We start from the raw sequence: 15855 nt of genomic DNA on the forward strand, positions 1-15855 counted from the left end.
GCTGTCATCTGGGCTTTCTCACTGTCTCCTTATTCATCTTGCATATTGCTAACTATCCATTAGTTATTTCGGTTCTGTCTTTTCTATTCCAAAGAGCCTTTCCCTTGGCAGAAAAACCAGAAGCAAAGCCCAAATGGAGGAGCTCAGCTTTCTCTCTGGTCGTTGTCATCACCATCCCATTCGAACGGAGCAACAGCTCCCTTCCTGCTTTGACCCTGCTTTCCTCTGCTAAGCCGAGCTAGCCAAGAATGGGGATCTTGTTTTTTCGTCACCAGCACCTCTAACCCTCTTTGTCCAGAGTGGGGCCATCCTTTCACATTACCTGCCCTGGCCGCCATCTAATGTACACACCTTTAAAAACAATCTCAGAGGCAGCTAGGTGGTGCAGTGGATAGAGCACCAGCCCTGGAGTCAGGAGGACTTGAGTTCAAATCTAGCCTCAGACACATAACACTCACTAGCTGTGTGACTGTGCAAGTCACTTAACCCCAGTTGCCTCACCAAAAAAACACAAACCAAAACAAAACAAAATCTCAGCTGGTCATGGACCTTGCAAAGAGCAGAGTCCTTTCTGGTTTTCCTCCCATGATCCCCCTGTGTCAGCCCCCTCCGTGAGCGGCTCCGAGTCACCTCCCGAACCTCTCCCAGGAGAACTCTGAGCTTGAAGCTCTAACTGGCCTAGTGCCCACGGCCAGAAACACCCTCTCCTCATCTCTCCCTCTCCCGGGGCAGCCTGTTCTCTAGAGGATCGGTGCCACTTTGGGCCCTTCCCTTTCCCACTCTTCCCTCCACCAGAGCCATCTCTAGCTCCGGTTCTGATAGGTTCTGGCTCATTAAATTAACACCTCCCCCAAACCACGTGCTAACACCTTTCTTGCCTGTGGTCGCAGGAGGTAGGAGCATAATGCCCACCTCACTGAAGAAAGGGCTGGCTATTCCCCAGAAGCACCCTGAAATACTTACAGAGCTCCGGGTCAGGTGCTAAATTGAATGTGAACAAGGGAACGGTTCTGATCGGTCAGTGTGGCCTCCCCAGGCAGCTGTGGTCTATCTATAGCCAGGACACCCACTACAAACCAGGGCCTTCTGGTTTCCCTTAAAGCCAGGGAAGGCCACAGGTTAGAGGCGGTGACCCCCCCCCCCCCCCCCTCCTCCTCCCCCCCTTTGCCTCGGGGGCGGTGCCCCAGGCCAGCTGCGGCTCCCACTCACCTCTTCCACCAGCTTCAGGCACTCCGCCAGGGAGCTCTTAATTTTGTTGGAAAGGTCCAGCTCTGCTGTCTTCGTCTCCTCCTCCTCCTCTCTTATGCTCTTCCAGAAGGAAAGGTTGAATTTCTGCATGTTCTTGTTTTGTGCGAGAAACTTCATCGGGGGTCGTTTATAGGTCTTCCCTTTGGATGCCAGCCATTCTTCCAGTTTTTTCCTGTTGTGGGATTTAAAACAGAAGGCTAAAGGAGGGCTCTGAGAAGGGGAAGGGGGAAGGGAGAAGGGATATCAGGGAAATTGAGGTTGATGCAGAACCAGAAGAGATTAATGGAAATCTATTAGCCCTCCCCTCCCCCTCCCCCCAGGCCTAAGTCTTTTTTTATTTTTTCCCCTGAGGCAATTGGGGTTAAGTGACTTGCCCAGGGTCACATAGCTAGCAAGTGTCAAGTGTCTGAGGTCATATTCGAACTCAGGTCCTCCTGACTCCAAGGCCAGAGCTAGCTGCCCCCTCAGGGCTAAGTCTTTACAGGCATATGCAGGAACTCTCCAGAAACAGCATTTGGTGACAGAGCTTCAATCCAATGCCCTCAGGCGATGATTACTGGCAGGCAGGCTCATGCCCTAAGCATACATGTGCTCAGTGCCCCATCGATGCCAGGGCTATTACAAGAAAATCCACGTTAAGAAGCAAATAATTTCTCAGATTCTCTTCTGTGTGACCCCTCCCCTTTCTCTGCAGCCCCTCAACCTCTACTCAATGCCAAGCCTGCAAGACTGCACCCTGAACCTGGGTTCAAGAGTGGGTCAAGTTCTTAGGTGCTCAGCCTTGCCCTCCCTTCCCCAGGGAGCCTCGGACACCCAAAGAAGTGATAACAGCCGTTATCTCTCTAGGTGTGCAAAGCACTATACAAACATCACATTTGATCCTCACAACCACCCTGGGAAGCAGGTGCTATTATTATCCCCGTTTTACAGATAAGGAAACTCAGGCAAACAGAGGTTAAGTGACTTGCCCAGGATCACACCTTTGTGCCGGGTAGTGTCTGAAGCTGAATTTGACCCCAAATCTCGCTCTTTCTCCACTGTGCCACCTGGCTAGCTGCCTCTAACCAATCCTTCAAATTAGTGCCAGACTCATCTTCCTTATACATAGATGTGACCACATCCCTGCCGTCATCAGCCCTTTCCCTGAGTCTCTTATTTGCTGCCAAATAAAGTCCGAGCTCTCTAGCCTGGCATTCTAGGCTCTACAATCCGCACGGTCTCTGCAGAGCAGCCTTCTCTCACACTTGCTTACAGCACAGAGGCCAAGGGTGTTTACGAACCGCACGCTCCCCGTCCGTGCCTTTGCTTAAGTCCATTCCCTATGCCAGGCTGTGCCCTCTGCCCCCAACGCCACCTGTCACAATCTCCCAATCCTTTCGGCTCTGTCCAAGTGCTGCTCCCGGCAAGAAGGGTGAGGAGGGAGAGATGGGGCAGGCTGCCTGCTCACTGCCCTTCCTTTTTCCCAGGCCTAGAGGGCTCCCCTTTACCTCCACCTCCTGCCTTTCCTGAAGACTCAGCTCAAGTCCCACCCCCTGTCTTTTCTATTCCTTTCCTGATGTCCTCACTGCTGGTGCCTTCCCACTGATGGGACCTTCTCTATGCTTTATGTGTCTTGTATGTACCTAGGTGTTCTCCATGTTGGGTGCTAGGTGGCGCCATAGTGCAAAGAGCACTGGGCCTGGAGTCAGGAAGACTTATCTTCATGAGTTCAAATCCAGCCTCAGACACTTATTAGCTGTGTGGCCTTGGGCAAGTCACTTAAACTATTTGCCTTAGTTTCCTTATCTGTAAAATGAACTGGAGAAGGAAATGGCAAACCAGTCCAGCATCTTTGCCAAGAAAACCCCAAATGGGGTCACAGAGAGTCAGACCTGACTGAAAACGACTGAACAACAACAATTTTCCATGTTACTGCCCCTATCCAAATGTTAGCTCCTTGAAGGCAGGAGTGTTTCTTCCTTTCTTTGTATCCTCAGCACTTAGCACAGTGCCTGACACCTAGAAGGTGCTGGATTAATGCTTATTGACTGACTCACTTCCACCTGGGGATGTAATATAAGTGCTTAATTAAGGAAACAGGGAGAAGGCTGCTAGTGTATTTAACAGAAATCAGTCACGGGGTTAGAACTAGGGAATGGTGTGGGCATTACCAGGCTGGGCAGCAAGGGCCCCTGGGAATCTCTCTCCTGCGCTGCATTCGTGAGCTCCACTGAAGATGGCCCTGTGTCTTGCCTTCAGAAGCTACTTCAGGGGAATCATGGTGTCTGTGCTCATGAGGTGCTTGCTGTGTGTCTTTCTGGCCTGTCTGCCCCTAAGTCTGCTTGCACCTGGGGGCAGGGGCTGGAAAGCCAAGATGTAGCCAGGGTTAGCAGATGTCCCGTCTCTGAGACCACAATCTCTGTGCTAATCCCTCGTCCTTATGTCAACTATGATTAAGATGATCAACTGCAGGCCTGCCCTCCCTCCCAAACCTGTCTTTAAAGCAACAAGGGTCTGTGTCCCACTTATCGGCTCCCCTCAGCTGGTACTCCCCTTCAGCACCAGCTCCTCATCCCTGCTCCCTCCTGCCCCCTCCCTTGCTACCAGGTTTTCTCTCAAACCTCCTAAGGCCCAGGCACAGGGGTGGGGAACCTGCGGCCTTCAGGTCACATGTGGCCCTCTAGGTCCTCAAGTGTTGCCCTTTGACCGAATCCAAACTTCACAGAACATATCTCCTTAATAAAAGGATTTGTTCTGTAAAACTTGGACTCAGTCAGAAGGCCACACCCGAGGACCTAGAGGGCCACATGTGGCCTTGAGGCCGAAGGTTCCCTACCCCTGGCCCAGGTTTTCTCCAGCTTTCTATGCTGAAAACTAATACTCTAATTGTACTAATAGGGTAAGACCACTGGAGCCCTTCAGAGACCTCTCCTCAGTGCTCAAGCTACATTTAACTTTGGTATCACTGAGACAACTGTTATCTGATGTTTCTGCCCAATGTCAATACAGTCATTGTATTATCTTATGTAACTTAAATGTAGAAACTAGTACAGATGAAATAAACATAAAACCTTTCTGACATCAAATGAGAATATATATATTTACACATACACACACACACACACACATACACACACACACACAAATGTCAGTCTAAAACACTCAGAGCTTTGGGCCTCTCTTGGATCCAACAGTTGACATAACTTTTCTGGAAATCTCCCTCACTTACTTTAAATCTCCTTCCCTGCCATATTCTTCCATATCTCATGCTTGTACTCCCTACATAGGTCAGCAGGGTTTCTTACATTAGCTAATATCTAGTTTTTACTTGCCTATGACATCAGAGGTGGGATATACCTTATCAAGAAGCTGCCCATCCCTATAAAACTCTTGACACCAGGCTGCCTTGTTGTGGAGGTGATGGGAAGCTAGATGGCCCATACATTGGCCAGGAGTGAGAGGTTGGCAGAGCCAGGCATGACAAGTCCCAGGACAGCCTCTCTGAAGGAACATTGCTAACCTCTTTTCAACTGCTCTTGAGGTCTGAAGACCACTGCTTCCAATATTCCAGTGAATGGAACGAGGGTTAAAACAGAGTTTACCTAATGTAATCCTCTGGTGACTGAGATCTGGTTGTATTCACCTCTCATTGTCCCGGTTTCACCATGCTCCTGGTCCTCTTACTTGTAAAAGTTGAAATGTGCCATAATAAAGATCTACTGTTTTATGCATTACTGGCCTGCTTTATTCTTTTATGAAACTCCCCCAAGTCCCTTAACTGTAATCTAACTGTACTGTAGCCCACCAGTGATTTAAACCAAAGTGCCATTAGAACCAAATATTTTATAAAGTAATGTCGGTCTTCAGAAAGTTAAAATGCAAGAATTGGGAAAAAAAAAAAAAAGGTTCACTAATCCTTGTTCCAAGCCCAAGTCCCTCCCTGACAGCTCTTGCCCAACAACTACATTAGACTCTGGGCAGCCAATCTTTTTAGTACTAAATGTCATGAATGCAAACCACTGGCAGGCTTTAGGAATAGGAATGGAAGTTGGAAAGAGACTGGGGAGAGAAAGGTAGAGAAAGAAACAAAAAAGGCAAAAGTCTGTGATGGGGAATAGTATATTACCATCAGCCAGGGTTTCAGGCCAGGTGGCACAGTGGATAGATTGTTAAAACCTAAAGTTAATAAGAGCAGAGTTCAAATCCTGCCTTGGATACTCGCTGGCTGTATGGCCTTAGGCAAGACCCTCTCTCAAGTTTTGGTTTCCTCATCTACAAAATGGGAATAACAACAGGACCCACCTTCCAGGGCCTGTTGTGAGGATCAAATGGGATAATACGTGTAAACGTGTTAGAGCACCATACAAAAGTGGGTTATTATATTGACTGGTGGCAAAGGTGTCAGATTGCCCCACCTGCCTTAAAGCAGAGAACAGATGGCCACCTAAGAGGTCCCTTGGTACTACGAGCTGGTTATTTTAACAGCTTGCTATATTGAACTACTTTGCATACTTTTGTATCAACTTTACATTAATGCTGTAATTATTTTTACATGTACTTCCTGTCTCTCTCCCATTAGAATGGAAGCTCCTGGAGGGTAAGAGCTGTCTTTTGCCCTTCTTCATATCCCCAGCATCTAGCGCAGGCCCTGACACACAGTAGGTACTTAATGCTTATTTACTGATTGATGCTTGTTCAGATGGATGCTAGCAGTAAACCTCGATTTACTCCATAGCACTGTAAGTCTGTGTGTGTAGTCAATTCTGGACTCACAATTAGAACCCTGTCCTGAACAGTAGATCCATCAAGCTAACACAATTAACATCTGAAGTACTCAGGTATTAATATTCTTGCTGAGCTATGAGCCTGATTTCTTTTTGGGACAAGACTTCGAGAGTCCTGGTATTCTGGATCAGCCACAGAGATGACAAGATGCTGAAATGAGCCAATTTGGTAAACACTTATGAAGCATCTACTACTTGCTAGATGCTGGAGATGAAGAGACAGGTACAACACAGCTTCTTCTTTCAAGGAATTTGTAACTTAATATGCATATTACTGATATAAGGGAAAGTGAGAAGTGCAAAGGAGAATCCCAGGCAGAATGTCACGAGAAACTTGAAGCATAAGAAAGTTATTTTCATTTGAGAGGCATAATGGGTCAGGGCAGGCCTCCCAAAGGAGGTGACATCTGAGTTGGACCCTGAAGGGAGAGAGGGACTTCATAAGATCAGAGGTGCCTTTCTGAAATCAGGAAATTGGATCCTCTCATTTTCCAGATAAGGAAACCAAGGCATGTAGGAAAAATGACTTAACTAAGTTTAAACCAGGTGATGATAAACATAATAATGATGTTAATAATAGCTAGCATTTATGGAAGGTTTGCAAAGCACTTTACATAGGTTCACCTATTTGATCATCACAAGGGTGAGGCAGGTGCTATTATCCAGATTTTACAGATGAAGAAACTGAGGTTTAGGGAGGTTAAATAAGTATGTCAGCCAGGATGTGAACTCAGGTCTTCCTGACTTCAAGTCTTGCACTGTATCCACTGTACTGGGATTTGAAAACAAGTGATTGATTGAGATGTGGGTTTGCAGTCAAAATTAATCCCCTGACTCCAAACCCAGTGCTCTTTCCCATAGACTACAACCACTTCCTAGGGAGTTAGCAGAGGGTGAGGGGAGTCGATTATGGGCATGGGAGAAGAAAAGAGCAGACGTGGAAGGAGAGTGCTGGATGTGGGTGGGTAGGGGAACAAAGAGTGTTGGGAGGGGAGAGTACAAGAAAGGCTGGAAAGGACAGTTGGGGTGGACTGTGGAAGGGCTTTGAATGCCAGGACCAGGAGTTCATCCTTCATTCGGTGGGCAATAGGCAACCGCAGAAGGCTTTTGAAAGTGACATTGTCAGAGCAATTAGGATGATTACTTAGGCAGTGGTGGGATGGAGGGACCCACCTGGCACAGACCGGAGGCAGGGAGGGCCATTTAGCAGGCTTTACAATTGTCTACTTGAAGCTAACTTGTACCCTGTTCAGTATTGCTGATAGACTGCTGAAAAACAGGTTTTACTTTCCATGAATAATAGTCATCACTGATACAAAGGGAAAAAAAAACCCAATTACTTGTCTAGCCAACAGTATCATCATCACTTACCATATCTTTGTGTACAAATTAATCTCATGAAAATGTACACAACTTTAATTTTTAAGAGGGAAAAAAAATCAATGTTGATATCTATACTTACTATTTAAGTCAATTCTCCCCACCCCCTGAATTAATTTCTGACCCATGGAAGGTAAGGGAAATACAGTAATATGGAATATCACCTATACGGATATATGCATACTGCTGCCCACTTAAAGATGAAGCCAAGCCCAATACCTTCGGTCCTCCTTGCCTCTTTTCTTCTGGGTATTTGGCTGGACCTGGGGACTGGGTGCCTCCAGCAAGGCTGGCTGCCTCATTCCTCTCTCACTTGTGGTCGGCTTCGTCAAGCCGACACTGGGTTGAGCTGTGGGGTTCAAGCTTCTCACAGAATAATTCCAGGGCACAGTCCTTTTGGTCTTAGAGTCCAGAGTCTGTGGCTCTTTTTTCAAGCTATAATTGCTCTGATTCTTTGTAAGTCCATGTGTGTGGCCTTTCGAGGTGCCACACATCAGGTGAGGCTGTCTTGTCGTGGTTCTCGATGGCAGCACCCTTACAGATGACTTCCTTTTGGGACAAGGCTGCATCAGCCTTAGATCTTGCTGACCACTTTCACATCGATTGAACCTTCCCACCTGTGGCACCGCTGAATTTGTCCTTGGGAGTCTTCTTTCGATAGTCTGTTTAATGACAGCATTTCCTTGTAACTTTGATCCATTGCGACCTTCTTTTTCATCTTTGTTGACCTTTCCAACCTCTTTCCTGGTTACTAGTTTCTTTGATTCTTGAGTCCTGGCAAGGCTCTGAACCAGATGAGAAGGAACCGTCCTTGGATGTTTGTCTCCTGGTCTTTCACAACCTGCCCCCTTGGGGAGCTGCTGCTGGGAATTTCCTGCGGGAACCCAGGCTTGAATCTTGTGAACAAGTGGTTTGTTAACCTGGTCTTTCCGAAGGTCGCTGTTCTTGGCACCTTTGTCCCCAGCTTGCTTTGGAGCCAGACCTCTTTTGCTGGGATTGTGCGGATTGCCCTTTGATTTGGCTGTGTTACAAAACCCAGACTCTGGTTTCCTCTTTAGTTCCACAGTGGCTGGGAGAGGCCAGTTCTCTTTGTTTGTCTCCTTTGCAAAGTCATCTAAGAGCTGGTTTTCAGTGTGGAGCTCGGGCACAGAGTCCATCCACCCGGCAATTCTGTGATTTGCTGTTGTCTCCTGCTCTGAGGACCTCCTCATACACTGGCTCTCACTTGATGGCAGAGGCTTTCTAGTCAGCTTAAGCGCAGTAGAAGATGCCACTTTCTGCGGAGGGTGGATGTGGGTATTCCCTGGGAGTTTAGAGTCTGGCTCGGAGGAAGGGGGGCCTGTAATTGGTCCTTTCCTCGGAATTTTTGCTGCTGCTGGCTTTGGCCTTTGGGATCCATTGACATTGGAAGATCCTGGCTGGAGCACGTTAGCAGTGGGTCTCCCACCAGCATGAGACTGGGCCCATCTCCCTGCATCATTTTTGGGTCTAGCAGTCTGAAAGATAAAGGCATAATAGCAACAATGGCTTTGTTAAGATAATCTATTCAAAGACAAGCTAAAAAACCCAGCTAAATGTCTAACTTGACTTATTTTAGCTTAGAGAAAATGAGGATATTCTCACGTACAGGCAAGTCACAGAGCTCAGGAACCTACCTTTAGCCTAGCTGGGACTGGGCAAGGAAGGCAGAAAACAGGTCATGACATTTGTGCTGCTTTGTGTGGAATCTGCACACGAGAGGGGCTGCCGGAGGGTACAACCCAGGGGCGTGGTGCCCTCCTGACAATTAATACTAGTCTGCACAGAAGCCCCCACCTCTCTCTTTAGCTCTGACCCTGGCGCTTCTTGGACCTTTTCAAACTCATCACGGGGCTCCTTCACTTTTGTCTTTGAAGCTCTACGTCTGAGTACAACCAACGCTTGTTGAACTGGAGATGCCCACAACTGAGCCCGCCATCTTGTGCCAAGGCCACCGCCCCCTCTCGGCTTCTCTCTTTCTCCTAACAATGGCATCGCTGAGGTTCGACATCTCAGTATCACCTCTGACCTCCCTGTCCCTCTGCTCCAGCCCACCCTTTGCAATGTTTCTTCTTGTAGCTCCTTCTTGTCCTACAGTCATTCTCTATGGAATAAAGTCTAAACTCTTTAGCTAGGCACTCAGGCTCTCTATAGTCTGGCCCCCAAAGTTTCTCGTCTTATTTCCCATCATTCACTGACATGAATCTTCAATTTTTACCCCAAATGATCTACTCATGGCCATCAAGATTCCATGTGTTTTTCTGCTTTTCTGCTGTGGCTATAATAATAATAATAACAATAAGAATAACAGCTAGCATTTGTTTAGCACTTTACAGATATCTCATTTGATCCCCAAAACAACCCTGGGAGGTAAGGTGAGGAAACTGAGGCAGAGGGTGTGACTTGCCCAAGGTCACACAGCTAGTGTCCAAGGCCCGATGTGAAATCAGATCTTCCTGACTCCAAGTCCAGGGTTCTACCCACTGTGCCGTGATGCCCAATACACTCTATCTATTTTATTCTTACCTTCAAGATCCAGATCTAATCTCATCACAAGCCAACGTGATCTTGTCCTTTTCTCTGAATTGCCTTTTTCTGTACCACTCAGAGGGCATTTATAATTTCCTGCCCTTTATTATAATTATTATTCTCTTTCTATGTCTGTCATACTTCTTTTACTATATTACAAACTCCTCAGGGGAGGGAACATAACTTGGAATTTTTGTATTCTCTTCAATAAACCGCTTCATCTACAATCTCATTACGTACAATAAATTAATTCAGAAGGCGTCTATTAGTGTTTAGTGACTTGGAAATCCCAGTAAGGAGTCCTTATCTTCCTGTAGGCATTGGTACAAAGCAAACTATTAAGCTTTTGTTAGCACTTGATGTTAGTATCAAGTATATTTACGGGAAATTTATTTCTGCCACAAATATTCTCCAGGTTGCTGAAGGTTTTATATCAATGACCTGTAGGTCATTTACTTCAAGACTGCAGGAATTTGTAATTGGGACTCCTCTGCAGCCGAGCAGATGGTCTCAAAGAGCCGCCAAGGCTGAAGACAAGGTGGTGAGAAGCTCTGTGACCTCAGTGAGGCTGGTCCGATCGGCGCAGGTGTGTGATCTGTCATTGGGCCTATATGTCTTTAATGACACAGGAAGCACCCTGACACTCCCAATAGTTAAGCAAATGACTTCTTGGTCCATATAAAAAGTTCTAAAGTGGACTTTAAAAACCCTCTGTAGCTTCATGTCTATATATAAACTTACAAAGTACAGAAACCACCCAGGGTCAATGACAGGTCCTAATGGAAGGAGGCAAATTTGACTTCACAGCTGTCACTGGGACTTGGAGGATGAGACTTTCACCTGGGCTTTGGTTTTGGAAGGGTGGGATGCAGGATAGGTGAAAGGGGAGTGAGGAGCACTGGATGTGAAGACATACTCATGTGAGGAAATCCAGGAACCAGAGGGGTGGAGTGAAAATTTGGGAGTAGGGTAGAGGAGCACAGCCTGTTAAGAAATTACACCTTTGTTGGGAAGTCTAGGAACCAGAGGAGAGAAACCTGGCATTTGGGTAAAAATCGATGGAAGCACAAACAGAAGCCATACTTTCATTGGCTTATACCACAGACTACCTGGACAGGGGGAGGAACTTGCTGAAGACGCTGGAATCCAGCTCCCAGGCCTGGCACAGAGGCATGACCTCCTGGTGATGGGGCAGTTGGATTGCCTGGACATTTTCAGCAGAAAGTGAAGCAGCTAATGACCTGACTTGCCTTCACTCCACCTTCATCCTTCAAAAGGTAGAGGAACTAAGGAGGGAACTTCTATTCTGGATTTGATTCTCACCTTCTGGGATGGAAATGATGGGAGGCTTTGGGTTAAGTGGTCACCCCCTCATAGAATCTATGCCTCCTGGATTGCTTAGCTCAGGTGACACCAACTAGACACGGTTTAGCTGGACTGCCCAAAGCGAGTGCTGCCCCTGACCCTGGAAATCGATACATTTGGTATCTGTGCACTTGTCCCCCATGGTCGCCATCATCTCACAGCTTCCCAGCTACCTCCACCCCAGGTGAATGTACACTCCTTGAGGGCAGGGACTATTTCATTTTTGTCTGTTTCCCCAGTATGTAGCACAGTGTCTAGCACATAGTAGGTGCTTAATGAATGCGTGTTGAAAGAATGAAAAAAATCAAGTATAGATTTTGGGAGAGCAGCTTTGAAAGGGTTTAGAGCAGATTCTTAACTTGGGGTCTGTGAAATAACACAAACAAAACCATTTTTAAAATAACTTTCAATATAATTGGCTTCCTTTGAAATCTTACTCATTTAAATGTATTTGTGAATTTTATTATTCTATTTTTTCCCAATCACATGTAAAAACAATTTTTAACTTTTGTTTTTTTTACAATTTTGAATTCCAAATTCTCTCCCATCCCCCCTCACACCCCCATCATCATTGAGAAGGCAAGTAATTTGATAAAAGTGATGCCTATGAAGTTATGAAAAACATACTTCCATATTAGTTGTGTTGTGAAAAAAAAAAAAACACAGACAAAAAACCCAAGGAAAATAAAATAAAAAAGTGTGCTTTGATCTGCATTTGGATTCCATCAGTTCTTTCTCTAGAGGTGGATAGCATTTTTCATCATAGGCCCTTCAGAACTGTCTTGGATCTTTGTATTGCTGGGAATAGCTAAGTTATTTATAGATGACCATTGTAAAATATTATGTATTTTATTTTAAGCATTTAAAAACATGATTCTGAGAAAGGGACCCTAGGTGTCACCAAATGGTTGCCAAAGGGGTCCATGGCACTGAAAAGGCTAAGACTCCCTGGTTTAGAAAAAGAAAGGTAGGATTGAGCACTGGCCTGGAGTCAGGAGGACCTGAGTTCAAATGCAGCCTCAGACACTTGACACTTACTAGCTGTGTGAGCCTGGGCAAGACACTTAACCCCTTTGCCTAACAAAACAAAACAAAAAAACAAAAAAACAAAAAAAAAGAAAGGTAGGATCAAGTGAATGGAAGAAGTCAGCCCAGGATGGATAGGACACTCTTAAGAATGAAATTCTGAAGGCAATTCTGATGAGAGGAAAAAAGGGCAATTGTCTAAAGAGATCCAGACACAGGGAACTCCCAAACTCCAGCTTTTAAAAAATATGTCTAGGAGCTGGAAGCAAGACTGGGTGATGGATGAGGAATACAATTACAAAATCATGGCATGGTCTTACAACAGCCACATCAGTGATACTAGAGCTTAGACCGAGCAGAGGCTGGTGGTGAAAGCCTAGAACAACAGAAGCCTGGCAACCACCAAATCCGCTGAGAGAAGCCCCTCCCCCAGGAGAAGGTGGTGGTAGCCCTGCTGGGGGCAACCCCGTCAGATCACACCTGGACTAGAGATGGGTTGGGAGGGCTGCCCCACCTAAAGCCAAACACTGCTAGGTGGGACAGGGTCCACTGGAGGACAGTCCAGCTGGTGAAGAGCCATCACCTCCTGCTCGATGATGCTCAGGTGAAGGACTGGGCTTTACAGTTAGCTGGGAGATGTGGGGAGACAGCAGCTGCCTATGACGCTGAAAGGTCTTGGCTGGACTGTGAAAGTAGAACCAGGAGCGACGTGGGGAAGGTGCAAAGGGGCTCAAGGTTGTCAGAAAAAACATCACCAGCAGTCTGAAGTATGCTGGCCCAAGGAGGGCCAGGCAGCGCCCAGAAAGAGGAAGCCTCTCCCCACCTGAGATCTTCAAGAGAAGGACGGGTGGCCATTCTGGGGGGAATCTTTTCTTTTCTTTTTATTTTGGAAGCAATGGGGGTTAAGTAACTTGCCCAGGATCACACAGCTAACTAGTAAGTGTCTGAGGTCTGATTTGAACTCAGGTCCTCCTGACTCCAAGGCCAGTGCTCCATCTACTGTGCCACCTAACTGCCCCAGGGAATCTTTTCTAGATAGTTGGACTACATGGCTGGGGGCCCTTCCAATTCTGAAATATTGCAATTAATTTCTACTTACAGATCTAGAGGTTGGTGGATTTGAACACTGTTTCTGGTCTTTGAGATAAGGCCTATGGAAGAGGAAAAAATACAATCAATCTCAAGGTCACAAGGGAAGGAACTAAAATGTGATACTCCTGTTTAGATGTAGAGATCTCCTACAAATCACGTCTTACATCTTCACTCCTAAAGACCTTCCCATGCTATTAGTAAGAGTAATAGCTTACGTTCATGTGGCAAGTCCAAGTGTGCGAAGGGCTTTTCAGAGATTATCTTGTTTAAACATCACAACCACCCTAGGAGACAGGTGACCATTTTACAGATGAAGAAACTGAGGCAAACAGAGGTGAAATGACCAGCCCAGGATCACACAGCTAGTAAGTATCTGAAGCTAGATTTGGACTTGAGTCTTCCTGCCAAGTCTACTGATCTGTCCATCACAGCCCCCAAGTGCCTATTCAGACAGAACAGATGACCATGTTGATTCTTAGCAGATCCTCTGTGTGTGTGGTGCTGGTGAATAAACTTAGACACTGAAATTAACCCAACCATCTCACATATGGTCATCGGACACTTTCACTGACATTTGGACAGGGTCATTTGGAAACTGACAGATGTAGGCATAATAGCCATGTGGAATGAAACATTGATGGTAAGAGCACTGGATCTGCAGTCCAAAGTCCTGGGTTTGAATCCTGGTTTGGCCTGTGTGACACTGGACATGTCATTTCAATTTTCTAGGCCTCAGTTTCCTCATCTTTAGAATGAAGGGGTGAGATTAGATGACTGCTAAGGTCTCTCCCAGCTCTGTGGCTGGGATCTCATGAACACTATTAGTAAAATGTGGCGTTTTGGTCAAATACAAAAGACCAATACCTGATTGTGAGCCGTTGCTCACAATCCATCTCCTTCCCCTTGCTAGTCCAGCCTGTGTCCCCTCCCCCATCAGGCCGCTGGAGCCGCTCTGACCTCTCCATTAGTTTTTCTCTATCCTCAGCCTTCCTCACCTCTCTGCAGCACCAGACACAGCTGACCACTGGGCTCTCCTTCCTGGGGCTTTGGGGCCCTGCTCTCTCCTGGTTCTCCTGCCTCTCTGCCCCACATCCTCAGTATTGCTTATAGCTCATCACACACCCTTCCTCCAGCCCATCCCCCACATGCCTGCCAACGGGACATTCCTAAAACACAGATCTGACCTGTGTAGGGAGGTCCAGGGGGTCTCTTTGGCCACTGGGATAAGACCCAAATTCCTATGTTTGTTTGGCTTTTAAAGCCCTTCCCCATCCAGCTTTAGGCTGCTCCTTCCTTCAAGGCTACTGTTGAAGCCTCCTGGCCCCTCACCTGTTTCCAGGCCTTTGCACTGGCTGGCTCTTCCACCTGGAATGCACTCCCTCCCCACCTCCACTCTTCTCAATCCCTACCAGGAGGCTAGTTCTGCTCGGGGGCACTTGCTAGGGTCTCCCTGACCCCCGAAATTATCTATGTATTTCCCATTGACTTTTCAGTGGATGGGTTGTTTCCTCCCAATAGAAGGAAAGGACTGTTCTGTTTTGTATCCCTGATACCCAGCACAAAGCCTGGTGCTCAAAAGGAGCCTGATGATGCATGACTGGAATTCAGGGCTGAATCGTCTGCACAGAGATGATCCGAAGCACCTTGATGAAGCCTCCAAGGGAGAGGACAGAGAGCAGAGGAGGAGGGACCAGGAGAGAGCACTCAGGAATATCCTTGCTAAGCTAGCAGAACACGGATGATCAAGGATGATCAAAGCAAAGGAGGCTGGGAAGGAATGGTCAGAGGGGAAAGAGGAAAGTTGGGAGGACAGTGGCCCAAGCCACGCGAGGCTGGAGGGCCCGGGAAGAGGCAACAGTCAATAGAACTAAGAACTTCAGAGAGCTCAAGAAGGAAAAGACTGAGGAAAGCTGTGGGATTTAGAGGTAAAGGGACTGGTAACCCTAGGAGGAAGCAGCTTCAGGCAAGGGGTGGATGCAGTGAGGGTAGGTCATTCCCGGCAAGGTCAAGGAAAGGCGCCCAAACCAGTCCCTACCTTGCTGAGGCCTGGCAGCCACAGGGGACCTCCCTTTCAAATAGAGGGAAAGGGAATGAAAGAAATGCCTCCAGGGCTATGGGGCTAATACCCAATTGTAAAATCTCTATCTTGAAATTGCTTGAATGTTTAGGCTTTGGCAGCAGACCAAAATGGGCAATAGCAAACAACCAGAAGAGAGGAAAGCAGGTCTGTGTCTGCCTTTCTCTTGGCTGGGCTGAGTCACCATAACACACAAGCCAGTGGCTGGTGTCCGTAGCCAGCAACAAGAAAAGCAATGGTTCAGAGGTGGGAATTTTAGGCAGCCAGCAATCAATAGTGCTTGCACACAGACATGCAGACACAGACTCAGACACACACACACACACACACACACACACACACACACACACACACACA

At 46.9% G+C, this 15855-nt stretch overlaps 1 protein-coding gene across 1 annotated transcript in view; it reads right to left on the minus strand.

Moving 5' to 3' along the window:
* CKAP2L (cytoskeleton associated protein 2 like) overlaps window positions 1-15855 on the minus strand; it is a 28055-nt gene that overhangs the window by 10675 nt on the left and 1525 nt on the right. Inside the window, exons 3-5 of the mRNA XM_027861248.1 lie at window positions 13429-13480; window positions 7611-8887; window positions 1210-1420 (exon numbers count right to left, since the gene is read on the minus strand). Of these exons, the coding sequence (XP_027717049.1) occupies window positions 1210-1420; window positions 7611-8887; window positions 13429-13480 (1540 nt within the window). The remainder of the gene's footprint in view (window positions 1-1209; window positions 1421-7610; window positions 8888-13428; window positions 13481-15855) is intronic.

This window comes from Vombatus ursinus, unplaced genomic scaffold (assembly GCF_900497805.2).
Source record: "Vombatus ursinus unplaced genomic scaffold, bare-nosed wombat genome assembly UNPS02014599.1, whole genome shotgun sequence".
Lineage (NCBI taxonomy): Eukaryota > Metazoa > Chordata > Mammalia > Diprotodontia > Vombatidae > Vombatus > Vombatus ursinus.